This window comes from Ursus maritimus, unplaced genomic scaffold, assembly GCF_017311325.1.
Source record: "Ursus maritimus isolate PB19 unplaced genomic scaffold, ASM1731132v1 scaffold_2, whole genome shotgun sequence".
In the NCBI taxonomy this organism is placed as follows: domain Eukaryota; kingdom Metazoa; phylum Chordata; class Mammalia; order Carnivora; family Ursidae; genus Ursus; species Ursus maritimus.
The window spans coordinates 8,107,399-8,130,170 of NW_024424452.1; the positions used below are offsets into that span (position 1 = coordinate 8,107,399).

Genomic DNA, 22,772 nt, shown 5'->3' on the forward strand with positions numbered 1-22,772 from the left:
GCCCGATCTCACAACCCCGAGATCATGACCTGAGCTGAAATCAAGAGTAGGATGCTTAACCGACTGAACCACCCAGGCACCTCTGGGGAGTCTGATTCTTTTATTTTTCTTTTCCATTTGGATAGCCAATTGACCCAGCACTGTTTACTGAAAAGTCTACCCTTTCTCTTTGGTATTGCCTTTGTGCTTTTTTTCATAAAGAAGTAGCTATAAATATGAGTCCGTTTGTCTGTCTTTGCACTAATGCTACAGTGTCGTAATTACCATAGTTTTAAAATAGGTCTCAATTTAAAGAAGTATAAGTCTTCACCTTTTGTTCTATTTCTTCCAGATTTCCCTGGTTATTCTTGGACCTTTGTGTTTTCATATACATCTCAGAATCCATCTGCCAATTTTCATACAACAGGCGTGTGCACACACACACCCACACATGCATGTACACAGCCTTTTGACATTTTGCATGGGACTGTATTGACTTTATAGATCAACTGCAGAGAATGAACATCTTTATAATATTGGGTCTTCCAATCCATGAACATAGTATATCTTTCCATTTATTTAGTTCTTCTTTAATTTCTCTCAATGATGTGCTGTAGTTTTCAGTAGATTTAGTCCTAGGTAATTTGATAACTTTATGATGCTTTTGTGAAGGGTATTGTAAAATTTCATTTTCTATTTGTTTATTGCCAGTATATAGAAATATGGTTGATTGTTAGGAACCGTCTTTGTATTCCAGTGACCTTGCTAAAATAACTTAATAATTCTAATAATGCCTCTTCAGATTTTGTTGGGGAAAAGATATTTCGGGGTGTGGTCCAGCCATGGTCCACATGGTTCAAGGTCAAGACCCGTTGACCTTGAACTCTGGGCTGGATGTTTTGGTAGAGAGGGTGGAAGACAGATTGGTCAGCCTGGTCAGGAAAGTCTCTAGGGCTGCGGTAAGGTGCACAAGTCACACAAGTCATGCTTAGCCATGGTCCAGGCACTGTCTGCACACCCACTGAGAGCTGCTGCCTCAGCCACGGCACGTAGCCCAGCCCACCATGGCCTCATGGGAAGCGAAGCCCTGGGTTCTAATTCCGGCCTTTAATTGACAAGCTGTGTGACCTTGAGCATGTTACCAAACCTCCCTGAATCTCCCTGCCCTCGCAGAAGGAGGGCAACGTGCCCCGGTTTTTCTTTCTCTAAGCCAGTAGGTGTCTGGTAAACACTGGTGAATCGATTTCACTCACCAGTGTTGTTCCTTTTGCCCGTGGGGTGATGCTGACCATCGCCAGGAAATCCTGCAGCCCAGGGGCTGTGAACGTGGGTGCCCATGGGGGACGAGGCAGCTGGCTACCATTGTGTTCTGAGAGGCTTCAGTGCCGTCGGCCCCTTGGGGATTTCTGCTTCCACCGTGAGGATACACACCCGGGTAAGGCTGCCCCTCTCCAAGAAGGAACTCAATTATTCTTCAATAAAAGTCTTGGCAGAAGTTTCTGAAAACTCTTGCCTGCTCTGTGATCCCTGGTATACAAAAGGATGGAATTTAATTATTTTGTCCTATCCATGAGGCCCAGGGCTGGGCCTGGCACGCAGCCACGGCTCTATCCGACCAGCAGGCCCCCTGGCCCCTAATTCGCTCTGGCGTGCACTGGGAACTATAGGGGAAGCACAAGGCAGGTTCACCCTTTGGCCTGGCCTTGCCCTCTCCACCCTTCCTTTTGGGGTGTATGGCTTAGAGAAATCCGGTGTGTCTGATCCCCTGGATAAGCGGCTCCCTGGAAGTTAACTGGAAAGGTGATCTCCTGGGTCCAGTCGCTACCAGAGCCTCTCTGTTCCCTATGGGGCTGGCCCCACAGTACCGTGGGGACCCTTGGTAGACTGGAGCTCCAGCCTGCAGCTGGGTGCTCCCTCCAGCCCTGACCCCCGTCTCCCTCATCGCAAATTAGATCCCCTGCCTGTTACAGGAGCTTAGGCTAGGGAGCCTGATGAGGTCTGCTTGGGCGGGTTGCAGTGCAAGGCCCGGCAGAATCTTGTAAAGGTGAGGAAGCGGGGGCTGAGAGCAGACACTCCAACACCCCTCCCAGCTCAACCCCATCCTCACTGCGTGCCCACTTCCTGCTCTGTGGGTGGGAGGGACAACAGGGTCCCTGGAGGACAGACGCAAAGATTTCAGGAGTCACCACATGCAGCACCTGAGTGGGGCAGGGGTGTGCTGAGCACCGGCTGTCTCAGGTCGGGCCTTTAGTAGTTCAGTGACTCAGAGCAAAGTGCACGTGCTTCCGGGTCACTTTCTGGCTGGGCAACTTTGCAGCAAATTTGCCTATTGTCATTGGGCCTCAGTTTTCCCGACTGCAAAATGGGGATAACAATCTAGTGCCTGCATCAGGCTTGGTGAGAGGCTTATGTGGAAAGAATGGGTGTAGATGGCTTAGCCCAGGGCCAGACCCAGAGCGAGTACTCAGCAAACATTGTTTTCCTAACAGTAGTCCGGGTTCAGGTGTCTCCTCCTTGGGAAACTCTCTTGATCTCCCCTGGTTGGGGTTGGCCCTGCCTTTCGTAGGAGAGCCACACAGATGGGGAGCACCCCTCAGCGTGGTTGCTTACATGTCCACACACCTTTGAGGGGGAGGCCGCTTGTCCCTGGGTCCCTGTCCCAGAGAAAGCCTTGTCATGTCTGTAGAAAGAACGAAGTACTAAATAGGGTTGACGCATAAAATATTATGCTTTTATTTGCTAAATCTGACAAACTATCTGTAAGGCAGCAGGAGCTGAATCATGGAACATTCCTAAGAGTCCAGAAGATTCTTCCCTGGTTGATGAGTCTGTTTAGGACCTTGTTTATAGGTTGGACCTGGAATCAGTCAGGGTTCTCCAGGGAAACAGAACCAGAGGGACGTGTGTGTGTATCTGTATCTGTATAGCTGTATACATATATCTCTGTAGATCCGTGATCTATCATCTGTATTAAGGAATTGGCTTACGCACTTGTTTGAAATCTGGAGCTGGAAGGTTTGAAATTTTTAGGGCAGGCCAGCAGGCTGGAAACTCAGACAGGATTCGCTGCTGCTGTCTTGAGGCAGAATTCCTTCTTCTCTGGGAAACCTGTTTTTTGCTCTTAAGGCCTTCAACTGATTAGATCAGGCCCACCCACCTTAGCCAAGGTAACCTCCTTTCCTTAAAGTCACCTGACTAGATGTTAACCACATCTACCAAATACTTCACAGCAACATTTAGACTAGTGTTTGGGCAAACAAGAGCACCAGACCTAGCCAGGTTGATGCATAAAATGCACCACCCCAGGCCTCCGGCCGCCCTTCAGCCATTGAGTCTCAAGGCTACTAATCCTAAGGGTTGTGGTGTGGGGGCGAGGGGTGTCTGGTTGTACCCCAGACCACATATGTGAGCTTCAGGGCCATTTCCCCCTACAACCCGTGTAGCATGTGTGCAAGGCAAACTCTTCTTCGAGGCCTGTAGCGATTCTCAGGGGTGGGTCAGGGGGAGATTATCTTGCCCATTTTACTGTGGAAGAACAGGTGCAAAAGTGTCGGCTTAGCAGTGGAGCCAGACCTCTGGATTCTTCACCTTCGCGACACATGCAAATGTCTTCTCCTAATGTGGGAACCCCCACAATGACCTGAGGATGGGCCTCAGGGCCTGTGGTAGGTGGTTGGGTCCTGGAGTGAGGGAAAAGCCCCAGGGCCAAGTGTGACTCAGCCACCATGAGGCCATGGTGGCCTCCCTTTCCCTCTCTTGGCCTTGGTCTCCCTGGCTGTAAATGATTTTCAGGGTCTGCTCCTGTTCGGTTCAGAAGACTAAGAACCACAGGGGTGCCTGGGTGGCTCAGTCGGTTGAGCGTCTGGCTCTTGATTCAGCCTAGGTCATGATCTCAGGGTCCTGGGATTGAGCCCCGTATTGAGCCCCGTGTGGGGCTCCACAGCCAACTGGGGGCCACTGTTAGAAGCTGGCTCTGCGTCTCAGGGCCTGGGGCAGGACAGACACTACTTTCCGGCTCTGTTCTCTTACCCCACGCAGCAGCCGTAATGATCTAGGGATGGCTGGCCTCGCGGTGAGATCAGGAGACTGAACCAAAACGAGAGAACCTCAATGGGCAATTTTACACAAACGAGGGCAAAACTCACCCATAATCCTACCACTGCAACTCTTTATTTTTCCAGATTTTGTTTTTTGGCTATCCATCTTTTATATGATTGTAAGCAGAAAACAGATGCAATGTTGTATATTTTTCACATAGCATCCGGAACATGGTTCATGTTCTTAGCCAGTTAAAAATTTTAATTATGGGGGCGCCTGGGTGGCACAGCGGTTAGGCGTCTGCCTTAGGCTCAGGGCGTGATCCCGGCATTATGGGATCAAGCCCCACATCAGGCTCTTCCGCTGTGAGCCTGCTTCTTCCTCTCCCACTCCCCCTGCTTGTGTTCCCTCTCTCGCTGGCTGTCTCTATCGAATAAATAAATAAAATCTTAAAATTTTTTTTTTAATTATGGTATGTATATTAAGTATGTATATTGTTTTAAAAAGGCAGGGAGTCCTTCAAGGCTTATCATTAAAAAGAGCTGTTTCCTGCACCCCTACTTTACCCCCAGTTTTTATTCCCTATAATCAAGCATTTTGGGGGGGGAGGCCCTACCTCCACAGGGATCACTACCATTTATACATTGCTATTTCTCTTGGGTTTTAATCTTAGAGATTGTCCGCTGACTTCCTCCCGGTTCTGGTGCTTTTTTCTCCTCTGACCCATCATCCTCCAAGTCCTTTCCTCCTCCCCTCTTCCCAAATAATTGTACCACACTTCGGATTAGATCAGTAGACAATGACTAGAGTTTTATAACAAAGCAAATAATATTCACAGCTGATTTCAGGTAATATACCAAGGTGCCTCTTCTTGCTGCAGACTTTTTATTTTCCTGGAGTTAATGATTCATTTTTGTTTGTTTGCTTAGTTTTCCAGGCCATGCCATAGATGTTGTATCACTTGGTATGTCACTAACCCACCTCGGATTTCCCAAAAGAAGTTTAATTCTCCCTCACACTCAGACACATCAGGGGCTCTTTCCTTCTAGAGCCCTCTGTCTCCTGGTCTAATGTGGTTGGGTGGTGCTGCATGCTGTCATCAGGTGACATGCCTCTATTTCCCATGTCGGGATGTCCCTTTGTTGTTGAACTTCTTGCCTTTGGCTATCCCTGTTTTGTGCCTTCTTTTCTCTAGCTTACTCCTTCGTTTTGGTGGAGTACAACTTTCAACACCTTTTGGAGAAGAGGTATGTGGCATGTCAATGTTTTGAGGTGATGCATGTCCACAAATGCTTCATTTTACCCTCAAACCTTGAGGGATAGTCGAGCTGGGTGTAGAATCTTAGCCAGACACCCACTTGCCTCAAAAGAACACCGCTATCTCCCAGCTTCCATGTTAACTGTTCAGAAGTCCACTGCCATACTGATTCCAGACATTTCTTGGAGGCCTCATTTTATCTTGGAAGCTTTTAGGGTTTTCCCTTCTGGGATTCCGAATTTTTGTGACAATGTGCTTTTTGGTGTGAGTTTTGTTTTGTTTTTCATCTGGCATTTTTGATCTTCTTTCAGTTTGAAAGTTCATATCTGTCAGTTTTAGGTGACCTTTTGGGATCATTTCTTTACTTCTCTCCATTTTCTCTGGTCTCTTTCTCTGGAATCTCCAGTTAGGTTAGACCTGGATTGGTCCCCTAATCTTCTTATCTCTTCTCTCCAACAGTCAGAGCCCCCTTTTTGCAACTTACTAGAAAATGTCCTTATCTTCTAATCCTTTTACTGAATATTTTACATTGGCTATTTTTCTTCCATTTCTACAAACGCATTTTTGTGCTTTGAAGGTTCTTTGTAAATAACCTCCTGTTGTTTCAGGATGTGGTATCTTCTCATACCTCCGTAAGGATATTGGAGTTTTGCTTTGTTTTTTGAAGTCTTTCTGTGTCCACTCATTGTCTCTGTTTTCTGAGTTTGCCTTTCTCCTCTTTGTTGTTTTGGTCTTTGTCTTTTGTGTTAGAGGCTCTCGATGCATATTTAATCGTCAGACACAGGGGGCTGAGCTCCCCGGGTGGGCAGACCCATCTTCTCATGGGCTTCCCTGCGGGAGTTAGCCCTGGTCCCAAAGTCACTGTACATCCAGGTCTTCTCTGGCTGGAGGGGCTGTGACCTAGCCAGAGGGTCGTGGCCTGACTGGAGGGGTGTGGCCTGACCAGAGGGCGTGGCCTGGCTGGAGGGGTGTGGCCTGACCAGAGGGTGTGGCCTGGCTGGAGGGGTGTGGCCTGACCAGAGGGTGTGGCCTGGCTGGAGGGGTGTGGCCTGACCAGAGGGTGTGGCCTGGCTGGAGGGGTGTGGCCTGACCAGAGGGCGTGGCTTGGCTGGAGGGGGCGTGGCCTGGCTGGTGGGCATGGCGTGAGTGACCCCCTCCCCGACAGCAGTTTCCAGCAGAGAGTGAGATGACCAAAGTCTCACCAGTAGAGGAAGGTCCAACATGGCCTTCAAGGCCCCAGTGGGGAGGAGGGAGGCACCAAAAGAATGTGTGGCCCAAGACTGAACTCGGGTAGACCAGGTCTGTCCCCATGTATAGTAAGATAGAAGGTACCAGTCCCATCTGTGCTAGGCCCAGCCCAGCTCTTGTCACATTGGGGAAACTGAGGCCGCTTAGGATCTCCTCGTTCCTGTGGTCTCCTGTGACCACAGCTGGCCAGCCCTGCCCCCTGTCCCCACAGCATCTGACCCCTACTGACCTGCCTGGAGCTCTCCTAACAGGGCTTAGATGTTTTGGCAGAGTCAGAGGTCTCCAGGGGGATTTTAGGGGTCTCTTCCAGCTTGGCCTCCTGGTGACATCCACTCAGCCCGTGTTTCCTGCTTGTGGACCCATCTTCGTGACCTCTCACAGAGGGGGCCGGGTGTCTGGGGGCAGGACCACCTGTGTGCCCTGGCTCCCCCCGTCAGGATCTTGTGACCCCAGCCTCATAGTGGTCTCACTCGGCCTCTCGATTTCTCTGCAGTCGGCCAGGCTCCCCTTTGGGCCCAGGCCTGGGGAGTGAGCCTCACTCGGGAGCTGAGTCCTGAATTCTGGATGCAGAGCCATCCCCAGAAGCCGCGCTGGCCGAAGGCAGGTGGCAAGGGGATTAGCAGATGTACCGTCCTGCAGTGCGTGCACAGAGCCCAGCGGTGAGAGCCGGAGGGCAAGGGCACAGGGAGCAGGATCCTGAGGCCCTTGGAGCGGATCCAATATAGACCCCTTTTATGAATGAGAAAACTGAGGGGCAGAGAGGTCAGATGAGGCCCTCTCCAGCCTCACAGTGACTTCGTGGCCTTCCAGTTCTCTTTCCACTGACAGCACCAAGCAGTGAGTCCCCCCGCCCATACACACCCACACGCACACCGGTTTGCCTGGCATAGCCACACTCCCATACACACATACCAGCAAAGAGCTCCGGGCACACTTTCCTGCATCCTAGAGACCAGGAACGTGCTGGGGCCCCGGGCACTTGTGGGCCTGTGTGTGCTACGGAGGGGGCTGGAATCGTGGGAACCTCCGAATCTCCGGAAGCGAGAGTCTTCATCTTAGCGAGGGGAAACCAAGGCCCAGAGCCAGTGGGCAGGGCCTGGTCTGCTCACGGCGCCAGTCACACCCTCGGTGCCATTTCTGTGTCCCCACCGCTCCCATGAATCATTAGAAAAATTTAAACAAACATAATATAATTGCTTGTCGATGACCGAATGCCAGGGGAACCATAAAACCTGCCTGGTGTCAGCGCCTGTCCAGGCAGGTGGCACGGGGAGGCCAAGCTGGCAGCCTCACCTCTGCCCGCTGGCTGGGCCTCCCGGGCCTCTCTGTGGCTGGGGAACTGCCAGCCAAGCCGCACCTCACCGGCCAAGCGGGGTGCCCAGTGCCAGAGCAAACTGGGCCTGGGCCCAGCACACTTTCCAGAAATAGGTTCCTGCGAGAGCCCGAGGCTCACCCCTCCCTCCGCAGAATTTCCCCCCTGCAGAGAGTCCTGTATGTGGCCTCAGACCGTGGAAGTGCTCTGTTCATGGCCCCTACACGCTTCAGGAATGTTCACCGGGCCAGGCCGGGGCTCTAGCTCACAGCTCACCCGTAGTTCACAGCTCACCCACGTCCCTCTGGCCTCCTGCTTTTCCTGCCACCCCCGGGGTGGGGTGGTGCCCTCCTGGCCACAGAGGGGGCCTGGGGGCGCAGGCAGAAAAGTCCCTTTTCACAGGCCTCCAGGCTGGTCCTCCCCCAGAGGACCCCCCGTAAGACACGGCTGCTCGGGGAAGGTTCATAGGCCTTCGCTCTGAGGACTGGCCCTGTCACCCACCTCGTTGGTATGAGCATGGGGTCGCCAAGGGGCTCCTGAGCGTGCATGGTGCCTCCGGGCGGGGGGATGAGGGGATGGTGGGGGCGGGGCGGGGGTGGCGGGAGGGAGTGGGGGGTGGGGGTAAACTAGGCGGCAGGAGGGAGACCGTGTATGTGTTTTGGCCTTGTCCACTGGGGGCCTTGGGAGACCCGCCGTTTCCCTCAGTGTAGGAACCTGTGGGCCTTTCCCCTCAGGCGTGTCCCTGTCCCCAGAGAGGACCCTTCAGCTGGAACTCTGAACTTTCCAGGTGGGCCTGGACCCCTGGCTGCGTTATTGGCCCCATCCGCCGAGAACTCTCCTCTGCCCTTCTCTTTGCTTTGTGGATTTATACCCCTTTTTCTTTCTTCACCACCCTTTCCTGGGAGAAACGAGGCAGAAACATGTGGGTTCAGCTCCCCCCCCCCACGTTTAAGCAGAGAACCCTCCCCCTCTCTCTCCCTGGTCCTTTGTGAAGTCCTGCCCCTTCCCAGTCACGAAACTGTCTACATTCTTCCAGTTGTTTGGAAGCCTCAGTGTTTATACCTCAGTCTCTAATCTGTTTTGTGTATTGGGGTTACAGACAAGGTTTTATTGAGGGGGGAAAAAGAGCTCTGCTCTTAAAAAATGCTTATAAACCACTGACTGTGCCCAGCCCAGGGGAGCCAGGGAGGCAGGTGAGGCCTAGCGGGGCCTCTGCCAGCCCCCGTCTTGTAAACCCAAGTAGGGCTGGCGAGCAGATGGCCCCGTGTCAGCCCCCCTTGCCCTGAGGCCGGGCACCCCCGGGAGGACACAGCCTGGACTGTGGTCCTAAGACCCCTGGCTGTCCCCCACGTGTCCCACAGAGCAATCATCATGGTAGTCCGGGGACATTAATGAGGGGATTTGCTTTCGGAGATGAAGTTGGAGGACTTCTCTGAGGACAGGGGACGCCAACGGGGGGGGGGGGGGCAGGTATGGACACCGCTGGTGACCTCTGCCGGGCAGCCCCGGCACACCAGGTGGGACCTACTGAGTCACCATCATACCTCCGTGTGTCTGTTTGGCCCAGAACAAGGTTCCTGGAAGGTCAGGCTTTGAACCGAGCGAGGGGTTTAGGCATCCCTTGACTTCTGCCCCAATAAAAGCTCGAGAACAGCTTTGAACCATCTATTTCCTCTTTAAACAGCTCCAGTCCCTGGGGCAGACAGACATAAATAGATAATTATAGCCCAGGGAGATGTGTGCCTGGGGGGATAACTGTTACCAGTCTCCTCATTGGCCTTCTGGCTTCCCGTCCCTCCCACGCCCACCCACTGTACAAGCTGCTGTCAGAGTGACCTTTTAAAAATGCAAATTTGACCTTGACTTCAGTCCCTCCAACAGCTGCCCACCGGCCTCAGAACACTGCCCAGAGCTCCTCCTGCCAGGCCTCCAGTGCTAGGCCCCAGCCTGCCGCTCCAGTCTGGGGTGTGTGGGGGGTGCCCTGGGTCTGCTCTGAATCGGCCAGGCTGCTGCCAGACCCTTCTCTGGTCTTGCTTGTCCCCAGACCTCAGCCCTCTTTCCTCACCGGGCCATCGTTGTGCATCCCTTAGGCCTTCCCTTTGATGCCCCCGCCTCCAGGATGTCCTCCCTGACCACCACTTCCCCAACCCAAACTGGGATTGCTGTTCCCCCGTGATGCTCTTTTGCACATTCTGTTCTTACAGCCCTAGCGTAGCCCTTGCCGGCCTGTACTTCTTTGCCTGTCTCCCTCCCCAGACTGAAGCTCTCAAAGGCAGGGAGCACATTCCCTTTACCACCTATTTATCAATCGTTGGATTTTTTTGAGCCCCTGCTTTGTGCCAGGCCCTGAGATTTATGGGCAAATAAAACAGACAAAGACCCCACCCTTATGGCACTCGCAGGCTGACCAGGCATCTGGGGTGCTGGCTGGGACACTTTGCTGAATAAACGGACAGTACAATGTGCCATAGATGCTCAGAGTTCAGGTGGGCTGCCTGGAGGAGGGGGCGCTGAGGATAAGGCCCTGAAGGCCGGGTAAGAGTTTTCCAGGCAAACTGATCAGAGAGCTCCCCGCCTGCCAGCCAGCCCAGAGGCTGTCCCGGCGGCTGGCTGCTCTCACCCCAGGGTCTACACTCCATTCTCACCCTTCTCTTTCAGAATGCATGAACTGTACCCGGCTCAGCGACATGAGCGAGCGGCTAACCACGCTGGAGGCCAAGGTCAGCCGGCCTGGGGGGCCCGGCCTGGGGAGCTGGTGGGTGTTATGAGGGTTGTGAGTCAGGTACCAGTCCCCAGAGGGTGGGTGCTGCTGGGGCCTCAGTGGGTCTGGGTGGTCTTCTCTGGGCTGGGCCAGCCTTGTGGGGTGGGGGAAGGGAGTGGGGAAAGCAAGAAATCTGGAGGTCTCAGACAGCAGGCTGGTCTGGGTGTGGGTCTCAGTGACTGGGGGGCTGGGTGCCCGGAAGGTGAACCCTTGGTGGAGAGAGGAGGGAGCCATGTCCCCCCCGGGGCTGGTGCCCCCAACTCTGGCTCCTCCCCTCCCTCCCTGTCTGGCACACGGCGGGGCCCAGACAAGCCGATGGAGGAGGAGCTGCCCGGCTCCTGTCCGCTTTCACCCCGTCTGCATCAAGGGGGCGGCGCAGGTCACCCCGGAGGCTAGAGGGCTGAAGAAAGGACGGGTCATTTATGGGGGAGTAGCACCAGACAGCATGGGGCAAGGAGAGAGGGAGTAAGTCAGAGAAGGGAAGGCTGTGTGAGGTGCAGCTGTGGTGACAGGCAGGTTACCCTTGTGGACTCCCGGGCTCTGGCCCCTCTGGCCCCCCTGACATGCCCATGCAGGGCACACGGGCATGAGGAGCCCCAGGGGGCGAGGCCTTCTGCAGGTGGGAGGGTCCCCCAGCAGCCCAGACCCCTAGGCACAGGCTGGGGGTGGGGGACCCCGCACCCTCCTTGGGGTCCGTGGCTCTGGGGGTGGGGGTGGAAGCCTTCAGGAAACAGATGCTACCACCTGGGCCGAGCTGGGGCTGAGGGGGGGCGCTGGAAGGGTGGGGGGTCTGGGGAGACTCCAGACGCTCTGCGTGGCTTGGCAGAGTGTCAGCCGACGGCTGGCCCAACACCTCAGGGTGTTAAAAGTCAGGGCTCTGGGGCGGGACTGGCTCCCTGACTCTGAGGTGAGTCGTGACCCCTCTGCAGACCCGGGGGTGGGGGAGGGGCCGCAGGTGTCAGAGGAGGCAGGGAGAGGCCAGGTCCCTGCTCAGCCCTGGGCCTCAGTCTGCTGCCCTGTGAAATGGAAACGGGAGTCACTTCACTGCCCCTCACCGGGTTGTTTTGGGGTGGGTATATGGGGGTGAGCTTTGGTGCCGAGAAGGGGAGGTAGTCTGAGTCTGGGGTGTGCTGAGAGGTGGCTGCCACTGCCCTCCTTCCGGATTCCCAGGTCAGGGATGGGTGGTTCCTGTCTCAGCTCTTGGGCCTTCTCTGGGTCACCTGTCAGCTGCGTCCTTGCCTGCGAACATGCCCGTGTCCCCTGGGGAAACAGAGCCCCTGGGTGCTTGGTCAGCCCGGGTCACAGGGCTCTGAGAGGCGGCGGCCTAGAGAGGGAGGGGGACAGAATCTGGCCTAGTTGCCAGGACAGCGTCTGCTGAGGCCAGGCGCCCACCTGCTGGGGTCAGAGAGACCATGGAGCGGGATCAGTGGCTGTGGACAGGCCAGCGAGAGCCAGGCGGGCAAACCCCAGATGGGGTGTCAGAAACCAGAGGGCTGGCATAAGAGTGCAGCAACCCAAAGGCCTGGACACGTGGCTTCTGCCCTCTCAGACAAGAAGCCTGCTTTGGTGTATTGGGAGGGACGTGCTCAGTTATAAGTAACAAACACCCAGCCAATGGCAGCTGGTTCTCTAAGGATGTTTATTGTTTGTTTGACAAGAAGTCCAGCAGTAGGTGGTCTTGGAATTGGTTTGGTGGCTTAAGAACTCAGGCTCTTCACAGCCTTCCCCTCTACCTCCTTAGTGAGTTGGCTTTTGTCCTCATGGTTAGTGCCTCATGGTTACAAAGTGGCTGCTGCGGCTCAAGACATCACATCCTTATACTTGTTAAAAGGCAGAAAGTAGAAGTTATGGCAAAGCACCCTAACAGCTCATGTGTATCATCGGCCATCACTGGGCTATCTGCCTACCTCCTAGTCTCAAGGGAGCTGGGAAAATAGGTACCTGGCCAATCGTGATTCCTCCTCTGGGGCATACCCACAGGTACACACTAGTTTCTTGAGCCAGGCAGCCATCAGGGTCTGCTCTATCTTCATTCTCTGTGGGTGCTGAGGTCCCAAAGGACCCAGACCTGGAGCTGATCTGGGACTCCCGCCACCCTCTTTTCCTGGGAGGGGATGGTGGGGTGGAAGGTCAGCAGGCAAAAGTTTCCTGACTTCCTCTCTCCCCTCCTCTTCAGTTTACACTCTGACTTCACGACCCTGTGGCCACATGGCATGGGAGGGAGCCTGAGGGGGTTCCCTGTGCGAGGGTCACAGAAGCCTCGAGTTAGCTGGTCTCTGGGGCAGGAGGGTGGCCTCCTGGCCCATCGGCCAGGCCGCAGTGATGTCATCAGGGCCACTGGCCTCCGAGGCTGGCTACAGTCTGGTTTTCTTGGGTTGAGCCCGCAGGCCCACTGCTGCCTGCCCTGGTGAGGTCATGCCGGCAGGGGTGGGATCAGTTTCTCCAGGAGGTCAGCCGTGGCCAGGCCAGGCGGGCCTGGACTCCGGCCGGGGCTGATGTTAACTTGGCTGCGACCGGGGCTCCTCTGCCCAGGTCCGTGGGCTCTGCGTCCTTGCAGTCCTCATGGTAGGCGCCCCACAAAGAAGTGAGCCAAGGCCTTCTGCGAGGGGGCGAAGCTGCAGGTGGCAGGTCCACCAAATGGGCGGGAGCCCTGCCGGGAAAGGGAAAGCCTGGGCCTGATCTCAGGAGCCCCAGGCAGGCGCCCACCCCCCTGAGCCCTCAAAGCTGCTTCTATCCCCTACGGCCCCTCACGACTCCTTGGTAAATATGTCCATCTGGAGGTCCCCCCGAGACACTGCAGTTCAAGCCAGCACCCCGTATGGCTCACCCTCACCCCCAAACCTGCCCTCTCCCGTGTCCCTGTCTGATGGGTGGCAATCCCACTGCCCTGGGAGCCAGCCCAGAACCAGGGGCCCCATTCCTGCTTTCACCCGTCCTCCTGTCGCCAAGCCCGGGGCACCTGACCCTGGCAGTTGTCCTTACCCTCATCCTCACGCGCACTGCCCTGGGCCCCCCACTCCGTGTCACTGACAGCCAAGTCTCCCTGCCCCCGCTTGCAGCTCCTCCACTGCCCCGGAGCCCCTAACCTCAGACGTGGTCAGTCAGCTTCCCAGTGGACCCGCAGGGGTTGGGGCGGGAGTCATCACCTCCCCTTCTCGAGGGTTCCAGAGCGCCACCCCAGGCTGCTGTGTGATGGCAGCCGGCGGTTCTCCTTCTGTGTGCCTCGGTGAGGCTCGGCCAAGGCCAAGGCTGTGGCCCAGTTGTGGGGAGGTGGACTAGGTACTGCATGGGACCCTGGTCCCAGTGCCCACTTGCTGGGTGACCTTGGGCAAGTCACTTGTAGTCTCTGGGCCTCTATTTCCACCTGGCCTGTGATGTGGCTGCCGTGACCTTCCTGCCTCGGGGGCCCTTGTAAGGACCAGAAGGGGGAGGGGCTCAGAGAAGTGGTCCCGGGCCGGGGTGGGGGGTTTGCTGGAGCTTCACGGGGCAGGAGCCCACCCGCCCACGGCAGATGGAGACCCTGAGGGCCGGTGCACCGGCTGTGGATACCAAGCGATGCCCAGGGGCTGAGGGCACACACGGGAGTGGCCAGACAGACTGCCGGGGGTGGGGGGGGAGGTCACTAGAGTCTCAGGGGGAGTGGCCAGACAGACTGCCGGGGGTGGGGGGGGGGAGGTCACTAGAGTCTCAGGATCGTCCCTCCCGGGGCTCAGGAGTGAAGGGAAGTGCTTGGCCGGTGGGGGCGGGGGGTCTCAGGGTGGGGGGCCCTGGGCTAGAGTTCAGAGCAGCTGGAGCAAAGCCGCTGAGGCCCGGGAGGAGCACGGCAGGCCCAGAAGGGCGCCCTGAAGTGTGGGGACGCTGATGGTTCGTGGGGCTTTCCGCAGGGCTCACTTTGCATGGAGTCCTCACCCCCTGCTCTGGGGGCGCTCTGGGAGGGGGACGGGGGCAGGCAGTTGGACTGGGGGAGGCAGCCAGGGCCTGAGTGAAGGCTGGGCAGGACGAGGGGCACTGGGCATAGCCCCTGGCCCTCCTGGACGTGGGGCGCGGGGAGTCGGGGAATTGGCAGGACGCAGGCCTCTGGCTCCCGAGAGCTGGAGGGAACCTGAGACACCAGACTTCCTCCTCTTCGTGCAGATCAGGGCGGAAAGACTAGGGGCTCGTGGTGGGCAGAGCAGGAAGCCAGGCTCTGCTGGACTGGCCCAGGGACCCCTCCTCGCTGCCTGGCTGCCTTGCTCAGATCCCTGGTGCGCAGCGCCCCCTGCTGACCACTTTGGGGAACAACAGGGACTCCCTCAGGCCTCTGAGGCCTGGCTTCCAGCTCACCTGAATTAGGAAGACAGTGTCCCCCCCCAGGCCCTGGGTCTTCCCAGGCTTTGACCCCCCCACCTCTCTCAAGCGGAGAGGACAGGCAGGTTTCCACACTGGCTCCGCGTGGCCACCTTTTGTTGTCCTAGCGCTCCTACTAAAAACCATGCCCCAATCCAGGCCCGTTGGTATCTTTTCAGTCCTTCCTTTGGGGGGAGCCAGGAAAGGGGGGTGACCACAGGGCTCTCCTCGCGGTGATGGCTGTTCCGGAAGAAGAGTACAGGGAGTCTGAAGGTGTCCCGGTGGCCACCTGCTCGAGCCGCAGTCCAGGAGGGCTCTCCTCAAGTGGGGATGAGAGGAGGGCAGGGGTGGGGGAACACTCCAGCAAGGGGAGCGGCGATCACCACACCTGACTCTGGGCAGCTGCTCTCGTGGGGCACACATCCTAGTGCACGGGGGTCTCTGGCCTGGCCGGGGTCCTGACCCCCTGCCCTTCTCCGGCCCAGGTTCTCCTACTGGAAGCAGCCGAGCAGCCCGCGGGCCCGGGCAATGAGCTGCCGGCCCCCCAGAGCACCCTCCCGCCCTGGAACGAGGACTTCCTCCCTGATGCCATCCCCCTCGCCCACCCAGGGCCCCGAAGGAGAAGGCCCACGGGCCCAGCCGGTGAGTGAGGCTTGCAGGGTGGGCCCTTGGGATCGAGCGCCCCCACATGGTATTTTGAAAAACGGAGGCGGTGTCCCACAGTTGGGTGCATGTCCTCACGCCCTGCCCCGCTGCCTCTTAGCGTCCGTGCCCAGGCCCCCAGCCCAGCCCCTGCCTTCTAGGAGCCTGTGATCCAGGGGCATATTGTCTCGATGATTCTTGGCCCCACTAGAGCCCTGTGCAGGTGACGCTCTCCCTCCCTCGTCTCTCTCGCAGTTGAGCCCCCAGCTTCTCAGTACCCCTGCCCAGACTCTGCTCTGAGCTCACATGCTTCTCACCTCCTCTGCTTGTCCCTGTCCAGTCGGGAGAGGGAGCAGAGCAGGGAGGGCACAGCCCCCAGCAGTGGGGGAGTCTGGTGGTCAGTCCTGGGAGGAGCCGACCCTCTGTGATTTTCTGACGGGACTGGAGGCTGTGGAAGGGGTGAGCTCAGGAAGGAGGGGGTTCATCTCATTCTGGGTCCCCTGGCTCACCTCCCAAAGTTTCACACCCAGGAAGCTGCCCCTGCCCACCTTCTTCCAAATCCTTCTTCTGGAACGGGGGAGGAGGGAGACTTCTAGCCCTCAGAAGACCCAGGACCCAAATTCCTTGAGGAGAGGCTGGGAGGGGCGTTGGGTCTCCTGGGCCGCTTTCTCCTCACCACGCAAAGTGCAGTTCCAAAAATGGCCACCAGGTGGTGCACAAGCCCTACAAATGGTGACACTGGGGTGCGCCCTGGAATCCCTGAGAGCAGGTGAATTGGGCACCGGTGTGCTTTAGGGCTTCCTGGGGTCTCCGAGGAGGCCTCATTGGGGAGCTCTTTGTCACAGTGCTGTTCCCGACCCTGAGCAGGGAGACAGTAGGACTCTTGAGGGAGGGACTTAACTCAGCAGCAGCCTGGCTCTGGGCCCTCAACAAGGGACCTACACTTTCCTGGGCCTCAGTTTCCCCACCTGCGAAATGGGAACACAAGTAGCTCTTGAGGTCGTAGGAGTTAATAGGTACAAAAATGGTTTGTAAACCGTAATGGAGTCTCTGCTCCTGGGAGCAGGTCTGACCAGATGGCCCAGGTGGTTAGGCCTGGAGCCCCTCCGTGGTGGCTAGGCCCACAGTCTTCTCAGGACTCATCTCATTCTCTCCCCAGGGCCCCCGGGGCAGACGGGACCGCCAGGACCTGCAGGTCCCCCAGGCTCCAAAGGTGACCGGGGCCAGGCAGGAGAGAAGGGCCCAGCAGGGCCTCCTGGTAAGGGCACCCCAGATCTGACTTTGTCCACTGGGGGAAGGGGCGGGGGTTTCTCCCCTATCTGAGCAGTGAGGCATCCTGTAACCCCTGATCTTGCTGGGGTCAATGACTGCCATCCTGGGGGGCTCCAGGCTCACTTCTTCCCACTGGCACCCCCGCTGCAACACCATCCCAAAGCCTTTAGGGCCTGGACTGACCCTGGGCTGCAGGAAAAACAGAAGATTCCAGGAGCTGGGAATGCAGGCATGGGGGTGGGGCGGCTGGGGCCTGGGGACTGTTCTTAGCCATTTAAACAACACCTCCAGAGAGTCCCCCAACTCCTCGTGCTTCCTGTAGGAAGATACGGTTCCTGTGAAGGCAAGTATAGGGCTGGCCCAGGCTGGCTGCCGCCCTCGGTGCCCCGACCCCAGAGCTGAGGTCCCGGGAGCGGGCAACCCTGCCTCCCTCACCTCCCACCCGGCAGCCCCGGTGTTCCCCAGGCCAGAAGCGAAAGCCGTGTTCACTCACATCCCAGGACAGCCCTCCAGGGAGACTGTTCTGGAGGCCACCACTGACCTGTTTCCCATCTGCGGTGTCAGCCGCCAGGCCGAGCCCTCACGTGACTCCACTTCTCCCTCCGCAGGCCTCTTGGGGCCGCCAGGGCCCCGCGGGCTTCCTGGAGAGACGGGGCGCCCCGGCCCCCCCGGCCCCCCTGGCCCAGCAGGCAGCCCGGGCTTCCCTCCGAACGGCCCCCAGGGTGTCCTCTACTCCCTGCAGCCTCCGACAGACAAGGGCGGTGAGTGCCCCCGAGGGACGGACCCTGGGGAAGCAGACCCTCGGAGAGCCGGGCAGCGGCCTTGGAGCAGGGCTTTGGCGGGTGGGGCAGAAGGGTCCCTGGGGGGCTGACGCTGGGGGGCCCCCAACCCAGCTTTTGGCCCCAGCCTGGCCTGTCCCTGCCCCAGTGCCCAGCTCCTGCCCCTGGGGTCCTGACCCCCCACAGGTCACTCTGTTGTCTGGCCGGCCTCAGTTTCCCCACTCGGTGACAGGAACACATCCCCTCCCAAACCCCCTGACCTTAGGCCGCTCGGCGAGTGTTGGTTGAGCACCTGCTGTGTGTCGTGCACAGTTTTTGTCACTGGGGATACAGCAGTGAGCGAAACAGACCCCTGCGCTTAGGGGCCACGGTCTGGTGTTTCTGAACCCCAGAAACACTTGCCGACTGTGGGGAGGGGAGCAGGGAGGCCCAGAGAGTGCGGCAGGGGGTGCAAAAGGGGTGTCATCTGGGTAAGTATCCTGGGAAACCGGGGGAGAGTTTTAAGGAGCAGGTGACAGGGTCGGGTGACATCCCGGGCACCGTGGGGGATGGGGACCTCTTTGTCTGGGTCAGAGAAACCCCAGCCCCCTCCTGCTGGTGCGTCTGTCCCTATCCGAGCCTCAGTTTTCCCACCTGTAGAGTGGTGGCAGTTAATACTCCCCAGTGGCGTGGCTCTGGTAGAAGGGAGGGACTCATTCTTGAGCAGAGTGGGGGTCCCAGGCTGCCCTCAGCGGGTGCAGGAGCCCAACCAGGTGAGAGCAGAGGCTTCTGGAGCAAGTGGGAACTCACTGAAGACTCCGAGCGAGAGCGGGGCTCCGCCGCACACCCCTGGGCCACAAGGAGCCGTCCCAGGACTCCAGCCTGCCCTGGTCTGGGCACGACGCCTCGGGCACTGCCTGCCATCTGAGCGCTCAGAGCCCTCCTCCGATGCGACCCTCCTGACCAGCTCCCTGGGGTCCCCAAGGGAGGGCGGGGTGTGAGCTTTGGGAAGAGTGGTCCAGGCCTCCGGGTGTGAAGGGAAGGGCAGGGGTAGCCTCTCCCATTCCAGGCATTTCCTGGGCCTGGCTTCTCTGGGTCTGGCTCTGGGGACCGGGCAGGACAAAGTCGCATGGGGCTTGCCCTGGAGAGACCCAAATCGTAGGAACTGGGCCATTAACAGACCCCACCCCTGCCCCAGGTAGAGTAATAGGCCCTGCAGAGGCAGCCCAGCGTGCTGCAGCTCAAAGAGGTGGGCAGGGAGGACTTCCTGGAGGAGGCCCCGCAGGAGTAAGCCATCAGGTGCATCAAGAAAGGGCTTGTGGGGTGGAGTGGGGGGTTGGGCAGGGAGAAGGGGAGAGTGTTCTGGCCTGGGGCACTGGAGAGGTGAGTAGGGCAGGGCCAGACTCTGAAGGGCCTGGAATGCTCTGGAAGGAGTTTGTGTATTATACGAAGCCCTCTGGGCTTTCCCTGCCCTTTGACCTGGGCTCTGGCGGGAGTGGTAGCATACGCTTGCCGGGGCTGCTCTGAGGCCCAGTGGAGTCGGGGGTGCCTGTCTTGGCCCTGGGGGAGCTCAGGCCCAGCACCCCAGGCCTGCCCCACAGGGTCACAGGCGGCTGTGCTCTGCCCGCAGACGGAGACTCGCAGCCGGCCTCTGCTGCCGTGGACACGGTGCTGGCCGGCGTCCCAGGGCCCCGGGGCCCCCCTGGCCCTCCAGGTAAGTGCAGAGGGCAGCCGACAGCCTGGCCTGCATTGGGCACCCCCTCTGGGCTTGGCCTGGGCCAAGGGGCCTCGTGGGGCCGGTGGGGGGCCCATGGCCTTGGCAGGGTACTGGGGATTGGACGAGTTCCCTTGCTTCGGGGGGACAGCTCCTTTGTGGGACTGGACACAGGGACCCCGAATGTTCCTGCCTGCTGCTCCACGAAGCAGCTCAGGGCTGTCCCCATGGGGGCCTGAGTGGGGGTCGCACCGGGGTACGTGGAGGCCCAGGTCCGGGGGAGGCAGGGGGTCAGCGCAGGGGTGGCCCCAGGAGCTGGTAGGGCAGGTGCCTACGAGAGGCAGGAAGCCCTGAGCCTTTTGGCGAAACCAGGGCACTGGGGCAGGGGATGGCCCTGGGGCTCTAAGGGGCTGGATCCTGGGCCTGGCCTGACCCCCACCCTCCGGGGACCCTCACTGGAGGGGACGGAGGGGAGTGCGGGGCAGGGGCCAGCCCTACTCAGCAAGTGTGTGGGGGCCTCATCCCCCCATCATTCATTTACCCTTTCACGTAGTCACGGAGCCCTCCCTACGCGGGGCGGGGGCTAGTTTCCTGGCCTCTTTTAAAAGGTGGCATTTGAGCGAATGCCCCAGGGAGGTGAGGGAAGGCGCTCAGAGGGCATGTGCTCTGACTGGAGGGAGGGTGTTTCTAACTAGACTGAGTCCAGATCTGCGCCCCCCTGGGGGGCACTTCCTGCAGGTTCTCCCCCAGCTTGGGTGCAGCCCAGCAGGGGACTCCCAGAGGCCTCACTGTCCCAAGGCAAGAAGGGTGGCCTTGGAGGGGTAGGGTCCCGGGTCCGGACGAGGGGCAGGCTTGAGGGAGATTTGCCCGGAGAGCGGTGGGCCCGGGCGGGGTGCAGGGTGGCCCCACGGAAGAGGCTCTGAGGGAAGACCAGGTTGTGATGTAGGGTGGGTGGGGGGCTGGCCCTGGGTGGCCATCTGTGACTCTGCCCACAGGTCCCCCTGGACCACACGGTCCCCCAGGACCCCCAGGTGTCCCTGGATCCCAGGTAAGGCCTGCCCCACTTCTGGCAGGGGAGGGGGCGTCGTCTTCCCGGGAAAGAGGAGCCAGGTTTCTTCCCAGCCCGAGTTGCTCAGGAAGGGGCGGCCCGGCCGGCCCCTCCGCAGCTCAGCTCGGGTGGGACCCGGGGAAGGTGGATGTGACCCTGGTCTCACCAGCAGCTTCAGCGCTTTGCCGCCCACCCCCCACGCCGGGGAGGCGTCCGCACCTTCCCATCTCAGACATGAGCTAACCGAGACCCAGAGAGGCCAGTGCCTCCCGAGGACATTCAGATCACAGAATGTCCACCCCGGCCTGTCGCCCTCCTCCCCAAGTGTCACCTGTGTGGGGGAGGGTGCCCCAAAGCCTGGCGACGTGGCCCCAAGCCCCAGCCGGCTCTGCCTCTCTAGCTGTGTGACCTTGGGTGGAGAGGTAGCCTCTCTGGGCTCCGGCCACCTTGGCTGCTAAGCCGGGGGTGCACGGCTTCCCTTGTGGGTTGTTAGAGCAAAGGAGGAAACAGATGCTGGGGGGAAGGGCCGGTGTTGCAGAAGCCGAGGGCCTGGGAAGAAATCACACCAAGGAGGGGCGGCCCGGAGGCAGAAAGGGTGGAGGTTCCTTCAGCCCCCACCCAAGGGCCCGCCCAGACCTAGCGCCCCGCTGTCCCTGGAGCTCAGGCTCGACTGGGTGGGGGGATGCCTAGAGGTGACCCCCATGCTGCAAGGGGTGGGGATCTGGGCCTTGGCCCTGTGAGTGCTGGGACCTAGGGAGTCTATACACGCCTTCACCCCTTTAGGCCCTTGGTGAACATTCCCCAAACACCCAGGACACCAGCACCCCAAGCTGAGGGTACAGCCAGGCCCGGGGGCCACAGTGCAGCCTGGTAGAGTTTACATTCATTCAGAGCTAGTGTCCCCTGACTCCTGATCTGCCCCTGTTGTCCCCGCTGGGGGTTTTATGCCCAGGAGGATGCAGCCTGGAGGGGGCAGGTGGGCGCACTGGCCGTGGGGAGGGGCAGCCGGGAGCTCTGGCCGGGAGCGCAGGGCCCAGCGAGGGCAGCAATGGAACAGAGCCGGCTGGCGGGCAGGGCCTGGGGGGCGCGGGGCTGGGGCTGCAGAGGTGACAGGAGGCCCTCTGGCCTGATCTGTTCCTAACTCAGGTACGACAGGCCAGGTAAGCAGGAGTCCAGGCCCTCTGGAGCCAGTCACCCCGGGGGCACCCTCCGAGACAAGGCTTGTGGGAAGGTGAGGGAGAACGGCAGGGACTAAGGAGGAGTGTGGTGAGGCACAGAGGCCCCAGGAACTGTAGGAGGCGGCAGGGCTGGAATTCTGTGCAGCCAGACGCCTCCAGCTGCCCCAGCCCACAGCCACAGGGAAAGTTGGAACGATGGGATTCACAACTCCTTCCCCACCTGCTGGCGCCAGCGGCTTTCTGAGACAGGCCATCATGTAATCCCCGCAGCCATGGGGAAGGGGCGGCTCAGAGAGGTTCAGTCTCCTGCCCGGAGTCACACAGCAGGAGAACGGCAGGGGTGGGGCCCTTCTCAGGCTTTCTCCAGCTCTTGCCGAGAATGTGGTGGGTGCTTTGGGATAGCCTTATCCTGTCAGGTGGTCTCTTATCAGGGTCTTGGGGCCCTTGCGGGAGAGTGAAGGGGCACAGGGCATGACACACGTGCAGAGGTGACACTTCAGCAGAGACCTAAGGAACCAGAAGGAGCAGCCATGCAAAGATGCCAAGAAAGGACAGTCCGGGCAGCCAGAAGAGCGAGTGCAAAGGCCCTGGGGCAGGGAAAAGCCCTGACTGAAGGAAAGTACAGACTGAGGGAAGGAGAGTGAGGTGTGAGTTGAGGTGGGAGAAGGGTCTGACTGGAGGGGCGGAGTGTGGGTTTCTGTCACAGGGAACGGGGACTCTGAGTCTCAGAGAGGGAGAGCCCGTGATGTGATTTCATCTTTAAGAGGCCCCTCGGGCTTTGGCTGTGCTGGGGGAACGGAAGTGGGGGAGCAGTGGGGCAGGGAGCTCAGCAAGCTGACCACGGAAGCGTGCGGGGAGAGAGAGGGCGACTTGCATTCAGGTGCTGGCACCGCTGCGGCAAAGGGAATGGACGTGTCTAGAAAGTGAACACAACGGGTCTGGTGGATGGAACAGATCTGGCGAGAGAGGGAAAGGAAGGTTAACTCCTGGGCGTCTGTGGGAGCAGCTGGGAGGACCGGTAGCCGTCTCCCCAGAAGGCAGCTGGAAGGTGGAGCAGGTTGGGGGCCTCCCAGGGCTTTGCTTGGGGGAGGTGGAGTGGGGCACCCCTGTGGGCAGGTGGAGAAGTGGGAGGGCGGTAGAACATGTGGGTTTGGGCCTGGGGAGCCTTCCGGCTGGACATCAACATGGATGGGAGGCCTCGAGTGGGACCCTGTCACTCGTTCTCTTGGGGGGGGGGG

The 22,772-nt window shown here is 59.0% G+C and overlaps 1 protein-coding gene across 1 annotated transcript in view; it reads left to right on the forward strand.

Annotated features, from left to right (window-relative positions):
• COL26A1 (collagen type XXVI alpha 1 chain) overlaps nucleotides 1-22,772 on the forward strand; it is a 143,068-nt gene that overhangs the window by 115,885 nt on the left and 4,411 nt on the right. The window contains exons 4-9 of the mRNA XM_040636553.1: nucleotides 10,494-10,555; nucleotides 15,408-15,564; nucleotides 16,724-16,822; nucleotides 17,445-17,597; nucleotides 19,225-19,308; nucleotides 20,304-20,356. Of these exons, the coding sequence (XP_040492487.1) occupies nucleotides 10,494-10,555; nucleotides 15,408-15,564; nucleotides 16,724-16,822; nucleotides 17,445-17,597; nucleotides 19,225-19,308; nucleotides 20,304-20,356 (608 nt within the window). The remainder of the gene's footprint in view (nucleotides 1-10,493; nucleotides 10,556-15,407; nucleotides 15,565-16,723; nucleotides 16,823-17,444; nucleotides 17,598-19,224; nucleotides 19,309-20,303; nucleotides 20,357-22,772) is intronic.